The 26,596-nt window shown below is 41.2% G+C and overlaps 1 protein-coding gene across 15 annotated transcripts in view; it reads right to left on the bottom strand.

Annotated features, from left to right (window-relative positions):
• Nucleotides 1-25,096, bottom strand: part of Asph (aspartate beta-hydroxylase) — a 215,326-nt gene extending 190,230 nt beyond the window's left edge. For 14 of the 15 annotated variants that reach the window (XM_031366641.1, XM_031366642.1, XM_031366646.1 and 11 more), the window contains exon 1: nucleotides 24,739-25,096. In XM_031366641.1, the coding sequence (XP_031222501.1) occupies nucleotides 24,739-24,865 (127 nt within the window). In that variant the 5' untranslated portion in view covers nucleotides 24,866-25,096. The remainder of the gene's footprint in view (nucleotides 1-24,738) is intronic. The other variant, XM_031366651.1, reaches the window with a different exon arrangement.
• Between the last annotated feature and the right edge of the window lie 1,500 nt (nucleotides 25,097-26,596).

Genomic DNA, 26,596 nt, shown 5'->3' with positions numbered 1-26,596 from the left:
TTAGGTTTCAAAACTACACGGGGAAACTTGGTTAGTTCAAGCCATGCTTAATGAATCAGTTTCTAAGTTAATTCGTTCTCCCCATAGAGTGCTCAATAGAGGAGAGTTCCTCTCTGAGGAATAACCACTCCCCTAGGCTAATTACTCATGTAACAGGTATTAACGCAACATTTAAAATGAGGCAAGTTTCTTGCTGGCCCAGGAAAGGGAAAGTTTTGAGAAATGAAAGAATGATGTTCAGGCAGAAACCAAAAAGTAGAAAAAGAAAAATTATTAGAATAAAGTTCTTCCAAATATTTATTTTCACTAAAATTAGTAACAGCTAAAGGAAGGAAGGAGAGGCTGGAGAGCTGGCTCAGCAGTTAAGAGCACTGACTGCTCTTCCAGAGGACCCAGGTTCAATTCCCAGCAGCCTCCTAGCAGCTCACAACTGTTTGTAACTTCAAGATCTGACACCCTCACACAGGCATACATGCAGGAAAAGCACCAATACACATAAAATTGAATTAATCAATAATAAAGAAGGAAGGAAGGACAAAAACTGAAAACATGGCTACTCATTTCACTCTTCATCCAGACACAGTGCTTGTGAAGCCAACAGGGATTGCCACTGCTGATCTTCAGTTGTATATGCTTGAAGGTTTCTTGACTTTAATTCATTCAGAAGGCAAAAAGGTCCACAGCCCTCCTCTCTTATATAACTTTCCAGGGGAAAATAAATAAATAAATAAATAAATGTGCAACATTTACATTTAACATAAATGGAAAAATACATAAAAGCATAAAAATGTGAAATAATAAAGCATGTCATGTCTTAGAATCAAAATACTTGAAAATAAAATAAAAAATAAAAAAAGACAATAGATGCAATTATGACTAAGGCGCTTTCACAAACACAACCAACAACACATACAAATTAGTAACAATGAAAGTGTCTTAGTCAGGGTTTGTATCCCTGCACAAAACATTATAACAAAGATGCAAGTGAGGGAAGAAAGGGTTTATTCAGCTTACACTTCGACATTGCTGTTCATGTCAAATGAAATGAGGACAGGAACTCACACAGGGCAGGAACTTGGAGGCAGGAGCTGATGCAGAGGCCATGGAGGGTGCTGCTTACTGGCTTGCTTCCCCTGGCTTGCTCAGCTTGCTTTCTTATAGAAAGCACCACCCAGGACCACCAGCCCAGGATGGCACCACCCACAATGGGCTGGGCGATCCCCACTTGATCACTAATTGAGAAAATGCCTTAAAGCTGGATCTCATGAAGGCATTTCCTCAAGGGAGGCTCCTTTCTCTGTGATAACTCCAGCTTGTGTCAAGTTGACACAAAACCAGCCAGTACAGAAGGTAACTGTGAAAAATAAAAAGCAAGAACGGCTATAACCAGAAATTATAGAGCAGAGTTAGAGGACCGTTTTATCAGGGAAACGAGAGCTCTGCCACACAAACACGGGGACCCGAGTTAATCCCTGACATCCGTGTAAAACACTGGGTATGGTTGGAAAGCACAAGGACCCACACAGAGACTTGCATCCACATGGAAACGCACTTACAACACATGTAAGAATTATACACCAAGAGCTGCCTCTATATAGAGATACCTACTTGACAGGCATCTTATCTAAGGCAGTGGTTCTCAACCTGTTGGTCACAAGCCCTTTGGGAGGTCACATATCAAATACATTACAAGTCCTAATAGTAGCATACTTACAGTTATGAAGTAACAACAAAATAATTTTACAGTTTGGGGTGTGGTGGTCTGAATAGGTATGGCCCCACAGACTTACGTGTTTCAGTGCTTGGCCCATGGCGGTGGGGTGGGGGCAGGGGAGCACTATTAGAAGGTGTGCTCTTGTTGGAGGAAGTGTGTTTCTGTGGCTCCTGGTGCCCCTCTCTTAAACCCACAAGAACGGCAAATTTCCTTCCATACTTCTGGTTCAGAGAAATTTTACAGCTTTGCCAAAAGCTGGAAAGCACACTTCTATAGAATGGTAATCTGGGTTTTCAGAAACTCTTACCGCATTACAATAAATAAGGCAAAGAACTTAATAACATATATGAACTCCCCAAATCACCATTTAATGCCAAGTGAGAGCAAGGGACTGGGAGAATTACAGGCAAAAGATAAAGCTTCCTAGAAGAGACTCTCATTCCACAAGGGGACGCACATTCAAGCAGTGGTTGCCTGCAAGAGACCTCTCCACCCCTGAGTGACAGAACAGGGAGAAATCTAAAGCAAAGGCTACAGTGAAAGGGCCACACAATGCAGCCTGAGCTCCTGAAAGATCCAGCTTCCCATGGACGAAAGGGGCAACAAGGAAGGAGCAAGTATGTACCACCTTGCAGTTCACTCCCAAAAGGGCTGACTGCCCACACGAGTGACTCTGGGTCATTCTGTGTGCCGGTGAAGGTCCCCACCTGGCCTTCCAAAGAACTGAGGTGGCACTCAGCACATGTCACTTGTGAGCAACCTGCCAGCAAATCTTACCAACTGGCAGAGGAAGCACTGCCAGGAGCCTGTGAGGACAGAGGCTTTTCAGTCTCCCCCCTGCCTGGGAACTCCTGGGATGCAAAAGCCTTCAATAGGCAATTCTGGGCAGGGCCAAAGGATACATCACGGGACGTGCTCAGCAGTCCATGCCCCCTGCAGGTCCTTTTGCTTGCCTGCAACAGACAGAACTTGGCACTGAAGATGAGATCAGTGGTAAACCAGTCAGACTTAAATACAGAAGGTGACAGGGATGTTGAGGAATTTGTCACAGATGGAAGATAGCCTGTGCTCCCTAGAGGAAATGAAGGATTAATTCTGACCAACAAAGCTCAATGACTAGGGAAGATGTACGCTGGCAAACAGAGATACACAAAATAACTGTCTATACAATGAAAAATGACCAGTAAAAACACCTGGGACACTACTTAAATGTGAGTGTTTCCTCAATGTTTAATTACATTCCAAAATACACAATTCAATCCGAAATAATTTTATAATGAATATCACAGATTCTACTGTGAAGAGGTTATGGCAGGGCTTCTGTTATAAGCACTCATTAATCTATATTCACCTTTTAATGAACCTCATTTGTACAAAACAATTCATAATAAATTGTAGACATCAGTGCCCACCACATCAGTTTGTACGGCATATAGTCCAACAATTTTATAGTTTGTAGTGTAAAGTCCACATGAAGTGAAGAGCATTAACCCTAAGTGGCTATCTCCTGAGCTTTAATGAATGTGTCCTCTGCTGTCTAAACCCCTATCAAGCTGAGAACAAGAACCCTTCCTATTCCACTAATGGTCACTTCCAAGCTTGCCCATCCGCTCCTGCTCTCAGCAAGGGCTCTTGCTCTGCTGAATACTTTCCTGTTTTAATTTTCTTACTACATATTAAGTCTACCTATTCTTATATTTTTGGTTGTGAGCCTAGCCTTTAACGGCTGAGCCATCTCTCCAGCCCTAAGTCTACCTATTCTTAAGAGTCTTATGAAGATGGCACCATATAATATGTCTTTCATGTCTTTGCTCTATCATTCTATAGTATGCTGCTATCACACAAGCTAAGGAGGTCCACCATCTTCATAGATAAGAATGTAAGAGTGAATAAAAGTCTGTTTATTCTGCTACTAGTAAAGAACTAGGCATACCCCCACACTGTACTACTATGAACTAAAACTGCTAGAAAAACTCTCAAACAAGATTACTATAACTACAGCAGCTTTCCATACGCACAGGTTCTACACCAGTGGATTTACAAATGGGAATGTCTCTAGACCCACAATGCTCACATTTGTACTCAATGTATACAGACATGCACTCCTTGGCAACATTCCCTGAACCATGTAGTATAAACTACTTGCACAGCTCCTGCATTGAATTAGATATTTGGGCTAGACAGTGATAGGTCAAAATGGCACAAACTAAAGTCACTTGAGAGGAATGAACCTCAATTGAGAAAATGTCTCCATAAAATGGGGCTGTAGGCAAGTCTGTAGGAAATTTTCTTAATTGTTGATCAATGGGGGAGGGTCCAGCCCATTATGGGTGAACACACACACACACACACACACACACACATGAATACAGAGAGAGAGAGAGAGAGAGACAGACAGACAGATAGACAGACAGTTGCTGGTCCTGGGTTTTACAGGAAAACAGGCTGAGCAAGGTATAAAGAGCAAGCCAGCAAGCACCCCTCCAAGGATGCTGCATCAGTTCCTGCCTCCAGGTGCCTGCCCTACTTGAGTTCCTGTCCTGACTTTCCTCCATGATGAACAGTGATAAGGAAGTGCAAGCCAATTAAGCACTTTTTTCCTAAGTTGTTTTGGTCATGGTGTTTACTGACAAAAATAGTAACCCTAACGAGGACAGTACTAGAAGTAATCTGGAGATGATTTGAAGACTAGGAAAGGATATGCATAGTTTACATGCAAAGACAACACTGGTTTGCATACTGAGCTGCAGTTTCTGTGTGAGAAGGAGGTTCTTAGAACCAATCTTCAGGATAAGGAAGGGTAAGTATGTATGACTACATAGTATTGCTTTAGATAAATATGCAGAACTGCTGGGTCCCAAGGCATAAACACATTGGGTATTATGAAAAATGGACAGACTGTTCACAAAGTCATCCCACCATTTAATGTATTCACTAAGAACCACTTACCGCTTGGTCACAGTTAGGATTTTGTCTTTTTTACATTTAGCCATTCTATGAGTGCATCGTGAATCTTACAGTGGGCTTCAGATAGGCTGCCCTGAGAATTAATCATGCTGAGCACACATTTTAAATAATGTTAGCCATTGACTTCAGTTGGTGAATCTTTTACACATCTGCTTCTGCTCTGAATAGACTTTACATTTCCCTGAAATTTGTCCATCAGCATTCACAACCTGTTAAACCTGTTTTTTTCTGGTCTGTTTGCTCTGCCCCTCAATGATCTCTTCCGACAGGCAGTGCAGTATTAATGATACAGAATGCATCAGTATGGGGTATATTTTAAAGACATCACCAACATACCAGTCGTGCAGAGTTACAGGGTTCCTTGCTTCACCCTGAGCTGTGACATCTATTTCAGGACTTAGCTTGCAAATCACTGGCTCTAAGAAACACAGATGCTAGCAGAATCCTTGTTATGGACAGAACCTATGTCCTGGTGAAGTGGTCTGGAAATAGGGGTCAGAATATTAACATCCCTTTGCAGCTCTCACCAAGAATGAAAGTAAAGTACGAGTGATGGTTTTGAGGGGTTTTTTTCTTCACCAGCTCAGTTATAAAAAACTTGGTCACCAGTCACATCAACTTCAACTACTAAAATCTGGCTTCCTTGCCCTCCAGTAGCCAAGCAAAACTGTGCTCCTCTAACTTTCAATCCTACCTGTGTTCTGCGAGAGGCAGCTATTTTAATAATAAAACCACTTTTTAAAAAATCTTTATAAAAGAGCTAACAACAATTCAAGGGTAAACCAGGCATGGTGGACACACCTATCTTCCCAGCCCTCAGGAGGCTGAGGAAGGATCATATAGGATAAACAGAGGGCAGGTTGGGGGATATTATTAGGATTAAATGGGAAATTCTGAATTTTATAAGCATTACCTGGACGGGCTTCTTGAAGTTCCCACCCGAGTTCCACAAATGGCTTGTTCATATTGTTCATGTGATGAATGGAAATCACCTGTGACCTCAGAGCATTCCCAAAATGCTCAGCATAAACCTCAGCAAAGCTTGGAAATGCCAAGATTGAATTGGACCAATGTGCAATGACTACCAAAGTCATCTTCAGCAGTCTGGCCTTGATAAACAAAGTGTCTCCAGATGTTTACAGATGCCTCTCTGGGCACAAGAATACTTTTTTTCTTTCTTTTTTTTTTTTTTTTTTTTTTTTTTTTTTTTTCGAGACAGGGTTTCTCTGTGTAGCCCTGGCTGTCCTGGAACTCACTCTATAGACCAGGCTGGCCCAGAATACTTTTTATAGACAGAATTCATTGAGGATTACTTTGAACTTAATCAGTTTATAGTTGTTCTGAATCCACCTCTCTTTTCCTTTAGCAAACATGGAAATTCTGTCCCTTTAGCTTCCTGCATCTCTGACTTCTAGATTCTCAATGATGAACTACTCAGGAATTGTTGGCTGCAGTCAGGTCTGAGACTTTAGAAAAAAGCCTTGGGCTCTCAACTTTCCTAAAGCTCTAAAACAGTTCCTCATGTTGTGGGGACCCCAACCATAAAATTATCTTGTTGCTTCTTCACATCTATAATTTTGCCACTGTTATGAATCATAATGCAAGCATCTAATATGCAGGGTAACTAATATGACCTGCTAAGGATTAGCCCATTCTGGGCTTGATCCCTTAAACCTCACTGCACAGTTCACCTTATTTCCACAAAAATCTAAAGGAGAATACAAATAACTTTTGTCCCAATACAATGATAAGGCAAATATAGTATTTGTAGAGTTATCTGAAAGAGAAAACATGCACACAGTTTTGGCTGTTTATCTCACACATACATCTCTGTGTGTTCCCAGCATAATGTATCCCAGTCACACACAGTTATGGCCAACATTACTACCATGTTCAGAGATGCCCCACAATTCAGATCTCACTAACTTGTTTTGCTCTAACTTTCACTGTAGGAGCACGTAGCCCTACAATTTTTGACCTGCTGCAATTCTTTAGGCTTTATACAAAATTTACACATGCTAATGCTCAGGCAGAAAGCCAGGTACAGTCATAAAGCTTAAATGTGATAACACAACTCTGGCTTAAAATACTGTTTTATATGAAAAGTTTTGGGTCACCATCAAATTCAGACTGGCAAAACAGATTAACTCTGTATGTTAGCCATGCCAGACACTGCCTGGATGGCCAGGGACTGGAGATTGGACAGCCCAAAGGCATAGGATGGGTGCCTTGTGCAGTCACCATCAGATAGGCTTCCTCTGGCAGCAGATGGGAGCAGGTGCAGAGGCCCACAACCAGACATTACGCCAGGTCTAAATAGGAGGCCCCCATCGGGTCCTTCCTCTCGGAGCTCAGAGAACACCACAGAGGAGGGGACGAGGATTGCAGGAGTCAGAGGGTACGGAGGACACCAGCCGACGAACATGGCTCATTCAGTCAACTAAGCAGGCTCATATGGGCTCACGGGGACTGACGTGACCAGCACAGGGCCTGCAAGGGTCTGCACCAGGCCCTCCACTTATATGTTATAGCTTTTAGCTTGGTGTTTTTGTGAGATTTCTAACAGTGATCACAGGTGTGTCTCTGACTCTTTTGCCTGCTCTTGGGACTCTTTTCCTCCTATTGGGTGGCCTTGTCCAGCCTCAATCGGAGGGCTTTCACCTTGTCTTACTGTATCTTCTTTTGTCCTGTCTCCTGCCATCTCTTGGAGGCATGCTCCTTTCTGAAGGAAGACAGATGGGGAGTGGATCTGAGGAGCGGGAAGGTGTGAGGGAGCTGGAAGAAGCCAGCAGAGGTGAAATTGAAGTCAGGATGTATTGTATGAGAGAAGAATCTATTTTTAAAAATCCACACATGAGAATGCTCAGGCAGAAAGCCAAGCACAGTCATGACATTTAAACATGATAAGACAACATTGGCTAAAAATATTATCTTTACCTAAAAAGTTTTGGGTCATCATCAAATTCAGATTGGCAAAACAGATCAGCTCTGTAAGTTAGCATGGATTGTAGGTTGTAAAACTCTTAGGATGGCAAATTTTAAATGATTTCCATAGATTTTTTTCAATACATAAATTCATTCATTTACTCAGCAAATATGCTAAATCTCTGCCCTATCCCACAATAGTGAATTGGAAAGGCAATTTAACTTAAAACCCAGTGAAGAGAAGCTAGGAAGGCAGTAAAATTCACACTGCCCAGATAAAGGCTGGAGAGGATGAAAGGATAGAGTCATTTGGAAAAATTACACTGTTGAATTTCAAATGTGCTAACTCAGGTGCTAACTGTTGCAAGCCACTCTATAAATATCTGGTCTACTTTATAATCTGGTATTGTTTAATGAAAATTGGCAAATCTTAGTTTTAAAGAGGAAATAGTAGTCATAATTCTTACAAAGGAATTTCAAACTATGAAACCCAAAAAGAAGAAAAATTCAGCAGGTGACTCCATACTTCAGTGTTTACATTGAGTAATTTTATCCCATTCTTTTGACTCACGTTTAAAAATAAAAAGGAAAATTGAAACCTTGCAAATAAGTGAAGCTTCTCTAAGTGTACGCACGCCCACGAGTATGTATGCGTGCGCACACACACACAGAGGGGAGAGAGACAGAAAGACAGAGAGAGAACAAAGGGACTGACTGGTATGACCCAAGAAGATGAGGAGGAATCTGCAGCATGCTATCTACTGTGTCTAACACCAGACAGACTTGATCTATCCAAACAATTCTCTATATCAATGAAGTACACATGCTCTTAGAATTCTTCTCAACTCTGTCACTTATCAATAGGATTTCTGTCTTCTTAGCACAAACCCAAGAAATCCCATGAAAGAGGTCATCTCTGAGAACTTAGGCCATCAAAAGCAAAACAGACAACAGTACAGCTACGTCTCTCCTCGATGTCCTTTGGACTGATAACAGAAATGTTTGCCTGTGTGTGTTCACTCCAATGCTCCAATGTTGTCTACCTTTCTGTGGACTGAGCAACTGTCCTGATGCTCAAGACTGATGCTCCTTCTATATCTATGTCTATATACACCCACATATATATACATACGTGTGTGTGTGTGTATACATATATATAATATATATGACCAAGCTTAGTCAGGCAGCTGCTGTGACACCAGATACAAAGACAACAAAAACACGTTACCTACAGTACAGCAACCCCTAGCCTCTGCAGTATTCTAAATAAGAGTAAACTATGGCCAAGGTCCCAAGTTTCAGGGTTTGGTTTTGGTTTTGGTTTTGGTTTGGGGATTTGTTTGTTTTGGTTTGGGAATGATCCAGGCACTAAGCATGGTTTTAGTTTTGAGAACGGCTGAAAAGAAATCAGAGAAGAAATGTCCTAATGTGAGGTTTATGTGAAATTCAACTGCAGTGCCCATAATCAGGTTTTACTAGAACACTGCTACATTCCCTTCCTGGCTCTAGTGCCCATGGCTACTTCCAGGCAACAGCAGCAGAGCCGAGAGGCTGTAACAGAGGCTGCATGGTCAGCTCTGCCTATTTAATCCACCACAGTGGGTACTCACAGCCAGGTTCACACGGGACCTTAGTCAAAGTATGCCAGGAGATGCAGCAAGTCTCGCTCTGAGGAAAATCTATGGAGAAGCCCTGCTTGGTTTGCTTCTTGCTGCTGCTGGCTGCTTCCTTCCTGGGTTCCTCACAAGGAGCCAAGAAGCAGAAGAAAGAGGTCCATAGGAGACAAGCTGAGCCGAGGGTCATTGCACATCTCGAGCCAGATCCACCTCTGCTTTGCTTTCAAGTGAAATCAATTTCCCAGAAATGTCTGTACATCTAAATCTGGTCTATTCCCAATGGTTGGTTCCCTTTCAGTCAAACAGGACAGAGATTCCATACACAGACCCTCATCACCGCCAAATATAGTAACTGTATTTCTGTATTTCTGAAGCCCCCACTCTGAGTGACTGTGAAGTACCATCACCGTCACTAGGAAGATGGAGAGAGGCTGAGACGCACTTGGAGAGGTCTGCTGGCTTCCCTACGTTAGCCAGTAGCAGAGCTGGAGTTTGTATGTGGGTTAAGTTCAGCGGGAGACCGTTTTGTGGACTGGGCTTTCATCTCTTGAAGAAGCCATATCACAAGTTCTAAAGAAAATGGTGAGCCTGGCAATGTGGTTAGCAGACCTGGTCTAGAGAAGCTGGCAAAAGAAGCACAGGTGTGTGCCGGGAGTCGAAGTGGGGGCACCCCCAAGGGAAAGGACAGCAAACTGAAGTGTGAAAATGCAACAGTTCAATAGCCATTCATTGTGCAGAAAGGGATGGCACACAGGGAAAGGCAAAGTGGCTGAGTGCTAACTTAAGTCTCCTGCTCACACGGATTCCCATAGGCCAGGACTGGCCCTCTTCCCAAACTCCCCAGGCTATTGGTTTAGGGCACAGATCCTTATTAACGAATATTCTGGAGCTTGAGAAAACCCTTCTCTGACCAAGAGCTGGCACGTAGCAGACAATGTGTAACTTTCCCAGTCTCAGCATTCTGAGCCATGCTACCAACAGCTGCCACTTAGGGGAGCAAGGGCCTGGCAACTCATGCTGGTAACTCCGATGAACTTTAAGCTTAGCACATACTAAAACTGGACCATAACAATTTATTCCTTATAAACTGATGAAGAACTTTGTTGCTGAAATACACAGCAGTCAGACAGAAAACAACAAGCATGAAGCTACTGTAGAAGTTCCCTGTGCAAACACTGAAGGTATGGACAGAGGCTGTGCACATTGGGAGCACTGCTGTACAGAGTGACACAGGAATGGCCAGAGACAGCAGGAGGCAGACCCTGCTCTGGAGTCTGACCCACATCAAAATAACTTTGGCGAACTACCAGAACTTTTCAATAAGGAAGCACCCATGATCTAGGTTCTAGTTTATAAAGCCTGCTGTGGTATCAGGCTGGAGTGAGAGTTGGTTTGGGCAGTCTAAGTAACAAATGATGATCTAATGGGCTCTATGACAACAGTTTCAGATCAACACTAGGATCCATATGCCAGTCCAATTTTTACTAGCTTTCTTTGACAAACTATTTCTCTAGCCTTCCATTTCCTCATCTACAAGAAGAGACACAGACAATTACTATGGAATCAAATATTAAAACAGAGATAAGCATTCAATATCTAGCTTACCACCATCCCTTGGTAAGCAATAATAGCTATTGTATCCCCTATAACATTATTGGTATTATTTGCTTCTATTGTTCAGGAAACTATATCCATCAATGGTGGTTAAAGCTACGGAGAGTGGTTATCTAGAACAGATGTCCTACTGAAAAGTACTGGAAAGGTGATCCTCCAGGGACCAAAGGGCAAAGAGAGCCCAGTAGACTGAGGTTATAGGCAGTCTCCATTGACTCTGGCCAGAAGACCTGAAGAGAAAAGAAAAGGTGTCTCTAGCACTCCCGGGCTAACACTTTGCATGATAGAGTAAAGAGAGCAAAAGGTTTCTGTGGATTTCGTTCTCTTCTTATTAAGTGGAAAAGACTAAAACAAGAAATTCATGTTGTAGGAAGGGGAGGAGAAAAAGAGTTCCCAGGGAGAGGAGACAGATACCTACACCAGGTCAGAGGAGACGGAGCCTGGTTCCCTAAGGGCTTCTGTGAAGAGGCAGGCGCAGCACTCCCACATCACCCTTCGCTTTCTCGGCCTAGGCAGGCTGGGACCAAAGGACTCTAACAGCTGGGAGTGCCACGATTTTAAGGTTTAACTGTGGAGCTGGTACTGCCTGGCTCTTCAATCCCAGGCCACCTCCTGAAGGAAAAGGGCTTTTTGAGCTATGCATTAAAGATGATCCATAGAATCCCATGGATTTTCATGTCCATGTGAGAGCACACCCTTTCCAAGATTCTTGACTGAACTGCTTCTGCAACATCAAAGGTTCTAATAGAAGGACAGAGAGCCTCTTGCTAGTTGGCTCACCATAGCAACTCCAGGATCAACTTCCACTCACCAAGCGGCAGATGTAGAAACTTTTAAAGTAAGATAGGAAAATGGGAGGAGCTGTTTGACAAAAAAGGAAGGGCAGAGATAAGGTTCGCCACTTACAAAATTATAGGTAGATCATTTTAAAGGTGAAATTAATATGTACCAAAGTTCTTGTTCTTAAGGTATTTATTGTATTGTTTCAATACACTATCACAGTAGAGCATTTGTGCTAATAAAGACACTGATTAATTTTTAGAATTCTCTTGCAATCAGTGAGATATGTGAAATGGATGAGTAAGAACAGAGTAAGCCCCAGAAAGGAAGGACGGAAGGAAGGATGAAAAGAGCGAGCAAGTGAGCTCAATGTATTGCCTTAGTTTACAGTAGATTCAAGTACACCGCTGTCCCCAAGCCCTTCCCCCTCAAGTACACCGCTGTCCCCAAGCCCTTCCCCCTGCCAGGCTGCTCAGCTGCACGCTCTGAGTGAGCTCAGTCTATTCTTACTGATGTCTGTTTCTACATTAGCTCTTCAAATCCCCAATCCCTTGAGACACAATTTTTTTTGTAGAACATGATTTTAATATTTTCAGTTGTTAATATTCAACAAACAGAATAATTAAAAGGGGGAGGGGGAGGGAGAGGGTACATTTAAATTAGAACATAGTATAATTTACCGACTAAAATACAGGTGTAATAATACATAGAATCTCAGTGAATGCAGAGAAAATAAATACTACTCATAATTATTAGTATGGCAGAGAACACAGGAGAAGGAGTGAGGAAGTATGTCAGCATGAGGGGAAATTACAGACCTGCCATCATCATGAGCAAATGCAAGAGCAACAACAAAACGTTAGTAAATAAAGCTGTGTGCACAGAGTGGCAAAGAAAGATATACAGGCAATATCAGCAACAAAACCATGAGTAGAGGACTGGCCATTAACGTCATTTGTATAATATTAGTAAAAAAGAGCCATGTGTACAGCATTAGCAGATAAAGCCATGCGGAAAGGACACTTCAACATGATCAAACAGGGCTTGAAGAGAGATAGGATTTGCCAAAACTCCTAAAGTAGAGATACATAAATCCCCACAATCTAATATGGATATCTACATAATGCCTAAGGTCAGTACTTAGCTTGCTAGAACAAAGGAAGAATGACTACCGTCATCACTTGACAAAGGTTCATCTAAGATTGAGAAAAACAAAGAACCTGTCTATTAGTGAGTAATGAGATATGTACATAGAAAAATCCCAGAGACTATATATATGTGTGTGTATATACATATGTACATATACTACTAGAAACTGAAAGGTGAATTTAACAAGCCCATATGGTCTAAGGTATGTGTATCAATTCTGTGTATGCACTAAAAGCACACAATGGCAGAAGGAATTTTTTCTATTCTCTTGCAGCACTTGGGGATCAAACCCATGGCTACTACATACATAGTAGGCAGACACTCGACAAGTAAGTCACAGACTCATTCTATGTTTGGGTGTTTTTGTTTTTAAGATGTTTTTAAGCAGATACCCTGATGGCTTCAAACTCAGAATCCTCCCACCTCTACATCCCAAGAGTATAAGGTGTGCAACACTATGGTTACCACAAAATGATTTTCTAATATGAATCCTAAAGGTATCAAAATGCATAAATGCAAAAACCATTCAACAAAATATATATGAGGGCCAGACTCCAAACTACAGACCCAGGCAGAAAGAAATTAAAGACCTAGATGAATAAAGATATGGCAGTGTCAGGGGATGGAAGACTTGGTACTGCTGAGACAGATTCTCACAAACTGTCATAGCGAGTCCATGCAAATCTCAGCAGAGACCCAGGATGCTTCCTGGCAAAAACTGAGCCATTTACTGAAAAGCACACACGGGTACACAGAACAAGCCACTCAGAACCCTCTGTAAGAGAATAACAAATGTGGACACTTACTGCTTTCACTAGTTACTACGGACTAGTTACTATGGAGTTATCAAGACTGTAGCACACATTTAAGCACAAATAGATGATTTTTTCAAGTACATAGTAAAGAACACAGAAATAATTAAATTTATTTAAGGAACACTTAATACTTATACTCTAATTTACTTTTTAACACAGGTACCAAAAGCAACCTAATGATAAAAGCAAAGAGCTTTCAGTAAATTGTGTCCATTACAGCATAAGAAACAAAGTAAAGCTACTCTAAACTAATTTGCGGAAGATCATAAACTTAAATAATAAATCTAAAACTCTGAAGTTCCTAAAAGAAAACAGAAATTACCTTTCTGACTTAAGAATGTAAAATCAGAAATATAAAAGTTAAGTACTAACATGAACCCCCCCATTACCTGAGAACCCCACACCCTGTGCCAACCTCAGGTAGGAACCCTCAACCCTGTAAGGACACCTCACGACCTGACTGAGGACCATGCCACCTAAAATCTACATGTAAATCCATGTGAGCCTTCCAGACGTCTGAGGATCTTCATCAAGAATGTTCTCATTCTGCAGGTTTGTTCCTGTGCTTGGAAGCTGCGCCAGGCCTTGCTGAGCTGAGACAACCCACTTCTGATACACCGTTCACACATCAACACTGTGTTATACCAATGTTCAAACCCAACCCCAATTAGCATTCCATAACCTTACAAGTTAGGGCAAGAGCAAACAGAGATCCAAATACTCACTCAGGAAAAGTAGACAGATGGCTAAACCAAGTACACTACGAACAACCTAATTCCAGAAGCCGAGGTCCCATTGCCAAAAACAACAAAAAGCAAACAAACAAACAAACAAGACAAAACAAAACAAAAACAGGACAATGTGCCTCCTCCAAAACTTAGCAATCCAATGGTAATGTTCCCTGAGAAACGCAACATAAATGATTTACAGGACAATGATTTCAAACTGCAAACATAAATATGTCCAAGCAACTCAAAGAGGATACATATGATTGATAAAATGCAGACTGCAAAAACACCAATGTTTGAATGAAATAAAACAAATAATTAAAGATATAGAAATAAAATTTAACAAAGATAGAATTTCTGCAAAAGGTCAAAGTAAAATAAATTTGAAAACATCAATAATTAAAATAAAACGGTCAGGGGAAAACCTCAACAGAATAAATAAAGTGGAAGTGAGACCATCAGGTCTTGAAGATAAGGCAGATGAATCGGATCACTTGATCAAAAAAATGTTACATCTAAAAATTCCAAAAAATGCAGAAACTCTGGAACTCTGTAGAAAGACCAAACCTGCAAATCACAAGTATAGGAGAAGAAACCTAAGCCAAGAGTACAGAAAATATTTTCAGCCAAATCATAAAAGAAAATTTACTAGATTTAAGGAAAGAGATTCCTATCAAGGTTCAAGAAGTGTATGAACAGCAAATAGAAAAAAAATGTCAGAAAAGAAACTCCCTATTCGTACAATAAATCAGACACTAATGGTACAGAACAAAGAACAGATTTTGAAAACTACAAGATTACCATGAGACATATAAAGGCAGATCTATCAATGTGACAACTAATTTTCAATAGAGACTTTAACCGGAAGAAAGGATTGGACCTATGTTCTTCAAGTTAGGAAAGACCAAAGATGTCAGCCTAGACTCGTCCGCCCAAAAAGATATCAATTGCAGTCAAAGAAGAAAGAAAATCTTTCTGTAATAAAAACAAACTAAAGGAATCCATGAGCAGTAAGGCAGGTCTACCTCCAGAGGACAGGGTAAGAGGTGCTTGGGTATGAAGAGAATTAACACACCCAAGAGAGCACAGGGAATAAATGAAAAATTCCCGGATAGTTACAAAAAAAGAACCCTAAGAAAACACCTCAAAACAACACCGTGACAGGGGTTAATACAGATTATTCAACAACTGTCAGCCATTAGCAGTCTCAATTCCTCAGTAAAGAGACACAGACTAATGGTCTGGATTAGAAAACAGGATCTATCTTTTTGCTGCTTCAAGAAACACACCAAAGCAAACAAAGGAAAAAAAGAAAAGAAAATGAAAAGCTATTGATTAGGACAAGTTGTCTTCATACAATAGCTGAAAAGAACTATTTAGAATACACAATTCTATCTCAATAATACAAAGGCAATATGGTGGAAAAGCTATGGGGAAAACTGGCAAGAGAAGAATGTGTACAGACAACAATCACAAGAAAAGGGTAACACCACGTGGACACAGGGAACAGAGAAAGGCAACAGTAACCCTCAGGAGAGGCCATCTCACAGCTCAGATTTTAAAGGATGTGGTGCTATGTGTGCTGGTTCGAGTAAGAGTGGCCCCCATATGCTCGTAGATTTGGATGCTTAGTCATCAGGGAGTCACACTATTTTAAAGGATTGGGAGGTGTGGTTTTGTAGGAAGAAGTCTGACACAGGGGGATGGGTTTTGAAGCTTTAGAAGCCCAAGCCAAGCCAGTCACTCTCTCTCTCTTCCTGCTGCCTGAGGATGCAGATGTAGAACTCTCAGCTCCTTCTCCAGCCCTATGTCTTCCACCATGCTTCCCACCGTGATCACTGTGGACTAAACCTCTGAAACTCTAAGTCAGCCCCAATTAAATGCTTTCCATTATAAGAGTTCCTGTGGCCACGATACGTCATCACCGCAAAGGGACACTGACTAAGACAATAGGTAAATTAAACAATTAGAGTCCCTCATCTTGGTGGTGGTCGGAATAGGAAATTCACCACTCCACTAAGGAGCTCACCGGTGTTTAACAAAAATTAAAACCACATTAGTCCCATAACACAGCAACTCCTCTTGGTTTTGCTCAAAAACATAAATACACATTTCTTACAGATCTTATATATTTATAGATTGTTCTTCAAAACAGTCTTCGCAACTAGAAACTGCTCAGGCATCTATCAGGAAGAGAGACCAACAAACTGTGCTCTGCTCACACAACAAATACTAGCAGAAAAGGAGCAACAATGAGGTAGTGTTGTGCACAGTAATGTGGGTGAATCCCCGAAACATCCTGCTATGTTAAAGAAGCCATTTCACACAAAGTATTTGTAAGACAGTTTCCAAAACAGACAGGATTAATATGACTCTGTGGCTTTACCTGATAGTGGGGAGGCTAAAGAGAACTTTCCAGAATGGTTGGACAGGTCGGCAAATTACATGGGTAAGTAATATATTTATCAAAACTCCTTAAATTGTACACTAAAATTTGAGTAATTCACTGTATGAAAATTTTAATTTTACCACAAAGGAAAAAAAAAAACTATAAATGCAGGCTAAGTTCTTGATAATGGCAAGGAAGGAAGGAAAGATGTCTGCAGGGGTAGTATACGGACGTCTTTTTGACAAGTACGCAGCATGAAGGAACTACATTAAATACCACTGCAGAATCTAGGTAGGAGTATCAAGTTAGATGCACTTTCAAATTTCTTGATAATTAAATGCTTGTTAAAGAATACTACCAATAGAACTAGAGAGCTGGCTCATCAGTTAAGAGCACTTGTTGCTTGTTGAAGAGGATCCAAGTTCAGTTTCAGCACCAACATGGCAATTCATAACCATCCTTAACTCAAGTACCAGAGAATCTAACACCCTCTTCTGACCTCTGGATACCACTCATACATCATACATGCAATGCACACACATACGTGTAGGCAAAATATTCATATAGGTACAATCAATCTAAAAAAGAAATAAAATACTTTTAAAATACTTTGAAAATTATAAAGCATCACCAGAAATGGTGGCACCTGCCTATAATATGAAAATTCTGGAGACAAAGGCAAATGATCACACATCTACAGGATGCCTAGGCTACACATCCAGCAAGTTTCAGGACAATATGAGCAATGAGACAGTAATAATAATAATAATAATAATAATAATAATAATAACAACAACAACAACAACAACAACAACAATAATAGTAATAGTAATAATAATAATAATTTCAAACCAGTCAGGCAGTAGTGATGTACACCTTTAATCCCAACACTCAAGAGGCAGAGGAAAGTGGATCTCTGAGTTTGAGTGCAGCTTGCTGTTCAAAGCAAGTTCCAGGACAGGACAAAGAAAAACTGTCTCGAAAAAAGAGAAGCACACACACATACACACACATACACACAAAGCCACCTCTGACAAAAGATACATGTAACTTTTGGATAAAGCTAAAAAACTTAAAAATTATATTTATATTAATCTCAGATATAAGACTCAATATTATAAAGATATAATTTATCCCAAATTGTTCTATAAATTCAATATATTCTACCCAAAAGTCTAAAAAAAAAAAATTATTCATAAAACCTTGAGAAGCATGTTCTCAAATGTAGAAAAAAGGTTGTACATGGTAAGAACAGTTAGTGAAAGGCAGAATGACCTGTCCTTGTAGACACAGAGCCTTCCTACACAGCTAGAGTGTACTCAGTGACATGGGTCCTCCCCTCCTGAAACACGACTCAAGGCTGAGAAAAGGGTAAGACTGAGTCTACAAAGTCTGTATAAATACTAATTACAGAATACTTCCTTATCTACTTTGTGAAAAAAATATTTAAAATAGATACCCTCTACCTGAACAGTACATACACAGTAAGTCAATACCTAGTGCTCTTGGAGACCAAAATGAGAAAGAACAAAATTTCAGATATTTTATGATCTTACTTAAAAGGATGTTACCATCTCTGCTGCAAACAATGCATAAAACACAAAAGCCCAAACCATAAAGTAGAAAACAGTAAAATTCTGTTCTTGCTATAGAAAAAGTATCAAATTCTGTTGAGTAAAATAGAGAACAGGAAATGGCAGTGTAAACAACCAACATGGAATAGAGAAGTCCTTGACCGGCCATCAAGCAAACAAAAGGCTTGGGTTGTGAAACACTCTACAGTCAATACACGCACACACACACACACACACACACACACACACACACACACACACACCGGCCATCAAGCAAACAAAAGGCTTGGGTTGTGAAACACACTCTACAGTCAATACACACACACACACACACACACACACACACTAAAAACACCAGGGGATATGTATGAACAAGAAAGTCACAGAAGAAACAAAAATGTCACATCTTACTAGTACCCAGGGAAATGCAAATGTTAGCCATGTAAGAGTACACCAAACTTACAAACATGCAATTTTTACTAAGAGTTGCAACCAGAAAGGTAACTACTGTAATTCACTGTAGGTAGGATATTAATTCATATGACCACTTTGGGTTTAACAAAATACCCAATACCCAAGAAGGCTAATTCATGCTATGACTCAAACAATTCCAAACTAATTTCAAAGCACAGAAAAATGTTCAGACATATACAGAAAGCAGCAAACAGGTTTCAGTTTGGAAGGCAGGATGCAAAGGAACCGCAATCTCAGCTGGACTGCTCAACAGAAAGACGCAGACATACACAGTGAGGAAGGGAGGCCATGGAAATGAAGAGCACAGTAAACTGAGCAAGAACCAAGTCACAAATATTTTTACTGCATGTTAAACAAGCACATGTATATTTCCATATGTAAAAATAAAGACAGGCTTCTCGAGCAGTTTTTATTCACATTTGGTACTAGACAGGTAGCTCTTCCTGCTCTTCCATGGGACTTGAGTTTGGTTCCCAGCCCAATGCCAGGCTGCTCACCAGCTCCTGTTAAGTCCAAGGGAGCTGATGCCCTCTACTGGCCTCTAAGGGCACATGCACTCATGTGCACATACACACAAACACAAACATATACAGATAACTAAAGGGAAAATAAATCTTGGGCTGGACAGACAGATGGATGGCTCAGTGGTTAAGAGCACTGGTTGCTCTTCTAAAAGCCAGTATCAATTCTCAGTGTCCACATGGTGCCTCACAACTGTTTGTAACTCCAGTCCCAAGAGATTTGATGCCCTCTACTGGCCTCCACCAGGCATGAATATGGTGCACAGACATACATGCAAACAAGCACTCAGACACTTCTATCAATCTAAAAATATATCTTTAGTAGTAAGTATATTTAATCATATATACATATATAAATATGGTACATGAGTATTTGCCATGTAATGTGCAAAATAACATTTAATAGGTTGCATATATAGATTATATTGGCATGTATGAGAATGTCTAGAAAAAATGTGTAAGGATGGCTAAGAAGTGATCCCACAGAAGAAAATCCACAAGATGGGAATGATTTATTCCTTTACATGCATAGTGGGTACTGGTAAAATAACATTTCAATAGACACAGATCTAAAAGTACAGATGTGTTTTATTTATGAGGTGAGAAACCACCACCCAGGCTCCCAGAAGTACCAGCAGAGCTCATGCACTGGATTCTCTAATATGCACTGCAGTGGGACACAGGGAATGAGCATCTCATCTCTAGCCTTCTGTAGAATGCATGTGTTCACTCCGAATGACAGAATCTACCCATGAGTGCAGTGCTGACCAGCTAGACACTGGGGCAGCAGATGGAGCCAGCCAGTCATCACAAGGTTTAAGGACACACAGCTGAAGCTTTCCTCAAATTATCCTGATAAATTATAAATAGTTTTTAAGTAATTCTTTAACTGACAGAAAAATTATACATATTAATGGAGTAACTTACAATGTTTCAAGATATATAATATGTAAATCGGGTAAAACATTCTATCTTCAAATATGATTTTTATAATGAAATTTCTGGAAATAATTTATCTTGAAAAGCACTATATATTACTATCTACTCTAGACACCCCTATTATGCTAAACCACACCAGAATATCTTGGCCTTACCTAACTACGCATTCAGTTTTTACTAAATGCGATTTATCTAACAGTCTTTTGGACTTTGTACTTGCTGGGGATGCAGAAGTAGCATATTGAAGATCCAGGCCAAGTACTTCTCATGACATTAAATCAGTAGCTGGAAGAGCATCAAAACAGCAAACTGTATCTGAGCTCTACTAAGATACAGAATGTTACAAAACTCTAAGAGATCAGCTGGCAAATAGCAACTGGAAGGCGGCTGTACAAATGGAATAATTACAAAAAAAATGTATCCAGTGCTTCAGAAAGTTGCAATAGAATCTATTGCAATAAGCATCTTGTATTTGAAACAAACATGCTACAGAATAACAGTAATACAGACTTACAAGCAAGATGTATACTTTGTATTCTCTCAGGTTTTGTACTCTCTCACTATCAGCATGGACACATGTGTACAATGCATCAAGGCATATCAAGTTGTCTTAGCCTATCAGAACCAGGAAGTGAAACAGATTAAACGGACTAAGATTAGAGATGTCAGAGAGACTTGCCACATGTTTCTTAAATAAATAGAGGCCTGAGCTATCAGATTCTTTCAAATGACAACGCCTTTCCTGAGAAAAATAGTTTTTGTTGTTCTCTTTTGGGATCAATGCACATGAACAAAATATCTAATACTAACTAGAAATAAAGCAGTTAGCCCACAAAACCATGGTACTACTATTAACTAGCAGAAAATGTAGATCTTATCTATTTATTTTTTAATAATCTCTATGAAACAGACGATATTAGTACAAGACTGCAATATGAATCTGTAGTTCCCAGCCCATGTATGGTTATAAAGAATTCCCTCCGAGTATTTTATAGAATTTGTTCTTATATGATCTGGCCAAGCTAGAAAAACACTGCTGCCTGCACAACAAAAACATACAGTTCTTGTAGAGAGCAAATTATGGACTTCCTATTTTTCCATCCTTAAATGGCTAGCAGAGTATTAAGCCACTGGCCCTAACTAATACCCTTTGTTAAGGTGAAAACACTGTGACTAGGCCCCCTTCTTTCAGATAAGCCAGGATACATTCAACAGCATACTGCATACATTAGTAACCTAAGAGACACAGCAAGTGGGGAAGAATAAATTCGGAATTGTTTTTCCCAATGACCAAAATGCATCAAATGATTGTGTGAATTTTTATTACCAAATATATACGGACATATTTCATTCTCCATAAATCTTAAGATTATTCCAACACAAAGGCTTATTATTAAATTTCTAAATCTATTAGATATCTTGAGAGAATTGAACACCAGTAGATAAGAGTTCCTGGGTAAGTACAGACTGATTAAAACAATTTTAAGACCTAATTGCCATTATATAACTTGAAGCTTCAAACTGGGAGGGGAAACATGTTCTACAGCGACACCTGCTGGGAAGTGGCAAGATAAAAGCAAGCCACAACCAAAAGAGGCCGAGGGTGGTTAAGTCAAGACACTGATCACAATGGTGGTACACTGCACCGGCCCTTCTGTACTGTATCAGAAACCCAAAGACAACCATGTCCCTCTTCCTCAAACACATTCCCAATCAATAAATGTGAAAAAGACTTTTCACTGGCCACGTAATAATGAAGCACACTCTATGAATGAAACACCTGTGTTCTAAGCCCTGGCCAGGTAAATCACATTTTATGTGCACGTTAAACGTAAAATGTCCAACTTCTTTCTTCTATATTCTAAGGAGTAAATTTGAAAAGTGTAAAATAAAATTCTACTTTATCATTTCTCAACTGAGCTGAAGAAAATGGAAAGCAGAAACATGCTTTAAAATATTTTCTCTATAGGTATGCTTTATAGGACTGAATCACATCCCCCACCCCCCATCATACTTTTATATAAAAATCTAAGTACTAATGAGTCACTAGAGCAATGTCACCATGACATCAGATTCTCAATGTAAAAAACTTAGTGTGCAAACTTTTCAAACTATGATTTTCAAATGTGCTACTTTGACCATATTTTAGTCAAAGGCCGATTAGTTAGAGGCAAAAGCACAGATTTCTGCAATGACTTTACCAACTCTACCGTGGGACATGCCAGAAGAAAGCGTGATCAACTGCTTCAGCTCCCAACCCCTACAAGATCTGACGTATTCTACTTAAGAACCCCTAATCCAAACAGTGCAGTGGAACGATGAGCAACAGAAAACCTGGATTTTTAGTATGTGCTCTTCCTGGGTTTCCACAGGCTGACTAAGACCTTTCAGCATTAATTTCCTCACCTTATGTAACTAGAAGACACTAAATGCCAGAGCAATGTTGTCTGTACCTACGAACAAACTCCCCAGCAGTCAGGGTTGGTTTGCATGTCAATGCCCCTTCCTCAGTGACCACAGGCAGTGAGCTTTGCTTTCCTGCTTTATCTTTCAGGTGTACCCTGCTGTAAGAAAGCAAGAAACAGAAGCACACGATCTCATTCTAAGGTAACTGTCTAGCACAATGGGAAGAAAGTCTGAGTTCCCACCTCGGGTGCCTTCTCCTTCACACAATCAGAAATCAGTAGTTATTGAAATAGTTATTTAAAATAATGGCCTAGGAAGAATAATGCATGCTATATAATTTAGGGTTGGGTTTTGGGGGGAAGGTTTAGAACACAGGTGTTTCATTCATTATGAATGAAATTGTGCTTCATTATAGTTATGTCACTCTAAAATGTGGGCAAATGATAGAATAAGGTATACATCCTAATGATAGAATAAGGTACTATACATACATCCTAATGATAAAATAAGATAGTCTACATCCTGGTATTTTCTAATCCTATTGACACACTGTTACATTGGTTTATTTATTGGGAAATGGTGCACATTCTCTGTACTGGCAGGCCTCATAAGTGACTTCCCTGGATGCAATCAGTTCTCTACTCAAGGGTGTAAAGGATAGAGATGAAGGACTGGGACATAGCTCAGTGGCAAAAGGATAGGGATGAAGGACTGGGACATAGTTCAGTGGTAAAAGGATAGGGATGAAGGACTGGGATGTAGCTCAGTGGCTAAAGCACTTCCCCAGCACACACAAAGCTCCCAATGACAGCAGCAGAGACACTTTTCAATAGCTACTGAAAACATTAAAATCTTGCTCATTAGCTTTCTCTTTGGCACCTCAACATTGAGTAGGCTCTTCTCATTCACATAGTTCAAATCTATAGCTCCAGCCACACAGCAATGGTGCCGGCTTAGGAGATTAGCAGGCTTAGGAGCCAGAGAGCCAGAATGTCATTTTTACCTGTATTAAAGGTGAATTCATTAGTACAGTGGCCTTGGACCTCAGACAGTATGCATAGAGTTCTTCCATTAAGAATACAAACAGTTCTCGGAATGTTAATGTGTACAATGGATTTAACTGCAGTACTTTCCCCATTTACATTTATCCATTCATCTTTTCTAATCAAATATTTATTGCACACCTATTAAGGAAAAGAACTATTCTAGCTGAGAAAAGGGAATCAATAGAAAAGAGTGAAACAAAGACAATATACATGAAGACAGTAAGTGCTATGAAGAAAAACCATAGTTGGCTCATCTATTTTCCTGACATATACCAATAAAACCATAATCATTCAATCTATATATGACATATAATAATGGACTGCCCATAGACCGCAGCACAGAATCTAAATCATTTCCAATGATAATGAGAGCTCACATTCAATACACATGTGTGTTCCAGTTCCAATATTCTAAATATGAGTCAAAGGAAATATAAAGGAAACCGAGAACCGGTGAAATATGACACGAAACAGATTTTAAACATCTGTTCTCTATTCTGCTGGCTAAGCACATGGAGAAGAAAGGTGAATAACCAGTAGGGTTTTTTGTTTTTTGTTTTGTTTTGTTTTAGAAAAGAAAACGGAGCACAGAGAATATTCCTATAGTACTTTATGATATGCCTTTGTATTTTAAAAGGCAAACGCAATACATATTAAGGAAACTAAACAAAACTCCTTAAAATAATTTGCAAGAACGATGCATCCAGTCTCACCCTGGCCCTTGAATACACTCCTCCAAGCTGCTCCTCGACACTACTGGCCTGGCTGAAACTTACTTTCCCTGACTTTGGCTCAGGGTCAAGCCCCCCGAAATCTGCAAGAAGATAAAGGGCCCTCTACGCCCAGCTTCCATCAGGAGAGGCAAGGAAGGACCGGGCAACGCTCGGGCAGGCCGATGCTAGGGGTCCCCCTCGGGCCGACTCTGCTCCTCCGCCTCCCCGCCCGGTGAGCGCGGCCTCGCCCCGCGCACGCAGGAGCCTCGCAAGGATGGAGAGGAGCGGCGGACGGATGATCAGACCAGACCTGCAGCGCCCACCCGGCTCCCGCCCGCAGCCAGGGCCTGGCCTGCGGGGACTCTGACCTCTCCGAGTCCCAGGGCTACTGCTGCTACCGCTGCTACCGGTGCTCGGGCTACCGCTGCCCGAGCCGCTGCCGCCGCTGCTGCTGCTGTTGCCGCCGCCGCCCTTGGCGTTCTTGCGCGGGGCCATCGCAAGCTGCTCCGGGGACTGCAGAGAACCGGGGCCTTGCTGAGTGTGCTAGGGACACCGGGGCTCCGCGACTCCTGCAGCTACAGCGCCTCAGTGTCCACTGCGCTCGCCGCGCCTCGGACGACTAGCACCAGCGTGCAGCCGCGCCGCCAGCCTAGCGTGCGCCCAGCCTGCGACTCGGGCAGCCAAGAGCGCTCAGCTCCCCCCTCGCCCCCCGCCTCGGCCTCGGCCCCGCCCACGCCAGCCTCGACCCACCCACCAGATCTGAAGGACGCCAACACAAGCCAATCCCGAGGACCGCTGGCAGGGGGCGGGGCAGGCTACGCTCCCCGGCCCTCCGCTGGCCAAAGCTTGTCTTTTGCTGCGCGGTGGTTACAAAGCCCTAGCGGCTTGTGGCTTTCCAGTTTGCCTTGATCCTTTGGAACGTGGCAAACGTGGAAGCCGGCAGGACTCTCGCGAGCTTTGGTGCTCTGCCTCCAACGGGATGGGGCGGGTATGAGGGCGGTGCCCGAGAACAGAGCACCAGCTCTTGGCTTCTTGGGAATTTGGTTTCGGTGCCTAAGCACCAAGAGTGCAAGCCCTCTCTTTGAAAAAGGATTTGCCACAGTTCCGCCAGGACACTGTGATTGTTGATCCTTTCAGTGTCAAAAATAAGGATTTACTCCATTTGTGCCATCAGTATTTTTGGAGAACCTTAGTTAAGACATTAAAATGTTAATATGACTCAATAATCCTGTTTTCTTAACCATGCACGACACTCTCATCACACTAATACCTGGAGTTACTTCATGTTCCCAGCCATGAGTCTCCTCCTATGCTTGTGCAGTGTACTGCATCGGGATTGAGAAATGAGTATTTAAAATAAAAATGGCAGCAGCTGGACAAACCAGGTAAGGTCCAGCAGAGACTATCATCATTTATTACCAATTGCCCACATGGTGTCTGTACATAACAAAAAAGCATGAAGTATGTGGTGATTTGATACATTGCTGTCAACTTCTAGATCTTCTAGAACTTCCTAGTTTTGGACCACCTTGGAAGCAGCCCCTTGCAGGAAACCCAGAATCAGCCACTGCTGTGGGACGACCCCTTCGCGGCCTACACTTTCCTCAGCCACCACTGACAATTGTTAGGGTCCACTGACCTGTGCCTTGGCTGTGAATGCTGAGTACCATCTAAGGGAAAAGTGGAACCCCCTGAGAGCAGCCTTGCAGAACAGGAAAAAAAAAGGCTGGGTTTTTTTTTGTTTGTTTGTATTTTGTTTTTGTTTTGTTTTGTTTTATGTTTTTGTTTTGTTTTGTTTTGTTTCCACACAGTTATGAAGATGGCAGCTGCAGTCCGTTTTTACTGAATTTCTTTATCTCTTAGCCTCCTCTGCATTCATCTCTTGGGCGCACCTTCTTGCCCACAGAGGACATTCTTTAGCAGGAAACGATGATGGGGAGATGCTGAGAGGCAAATTTGACCCATATCACTTACTGTAAGATACTGATATCTAAGCTACAATAAATAAATAAGTAAATAAACGAACGACTCTCGATCCCCAAATTTATCACTCACAAAACACTATTATAGAGTTTATGCTTTAGGGGGTTCAATTTAAAGTATCTTCCACAAATGTTTTAAACCCTTTTACTGGCTGGTTTTATGTGTCAACTTAACACATGCTGGAGTTATCACAGATAAAGGCGCTTCAGTAGAGGAAATGCCTCATGAAATCCAGCTGTAAGG

The sequence above is a fragment of the Mastomys coucha genome, unplaced genomic scaffold (genome assembly GCF_008632895.1).
Source record: "Mastomys coucha isolate ucsf_1 unplaced genomic scaffold, UCSF_Mcou_1 pScaffold14, whole genome shotgun sequence".
NCBI classification, from domain to species: Eukaryota; Metazoa; Chordata; class Mammalia; order Rodentia; family Muridae; genus Mastomys; species Mastomys coucha.
Note: the sequence above shows the minus strand (reverse complement) of the source record. Positions and strands in the feature narration are given on the sequence as shown.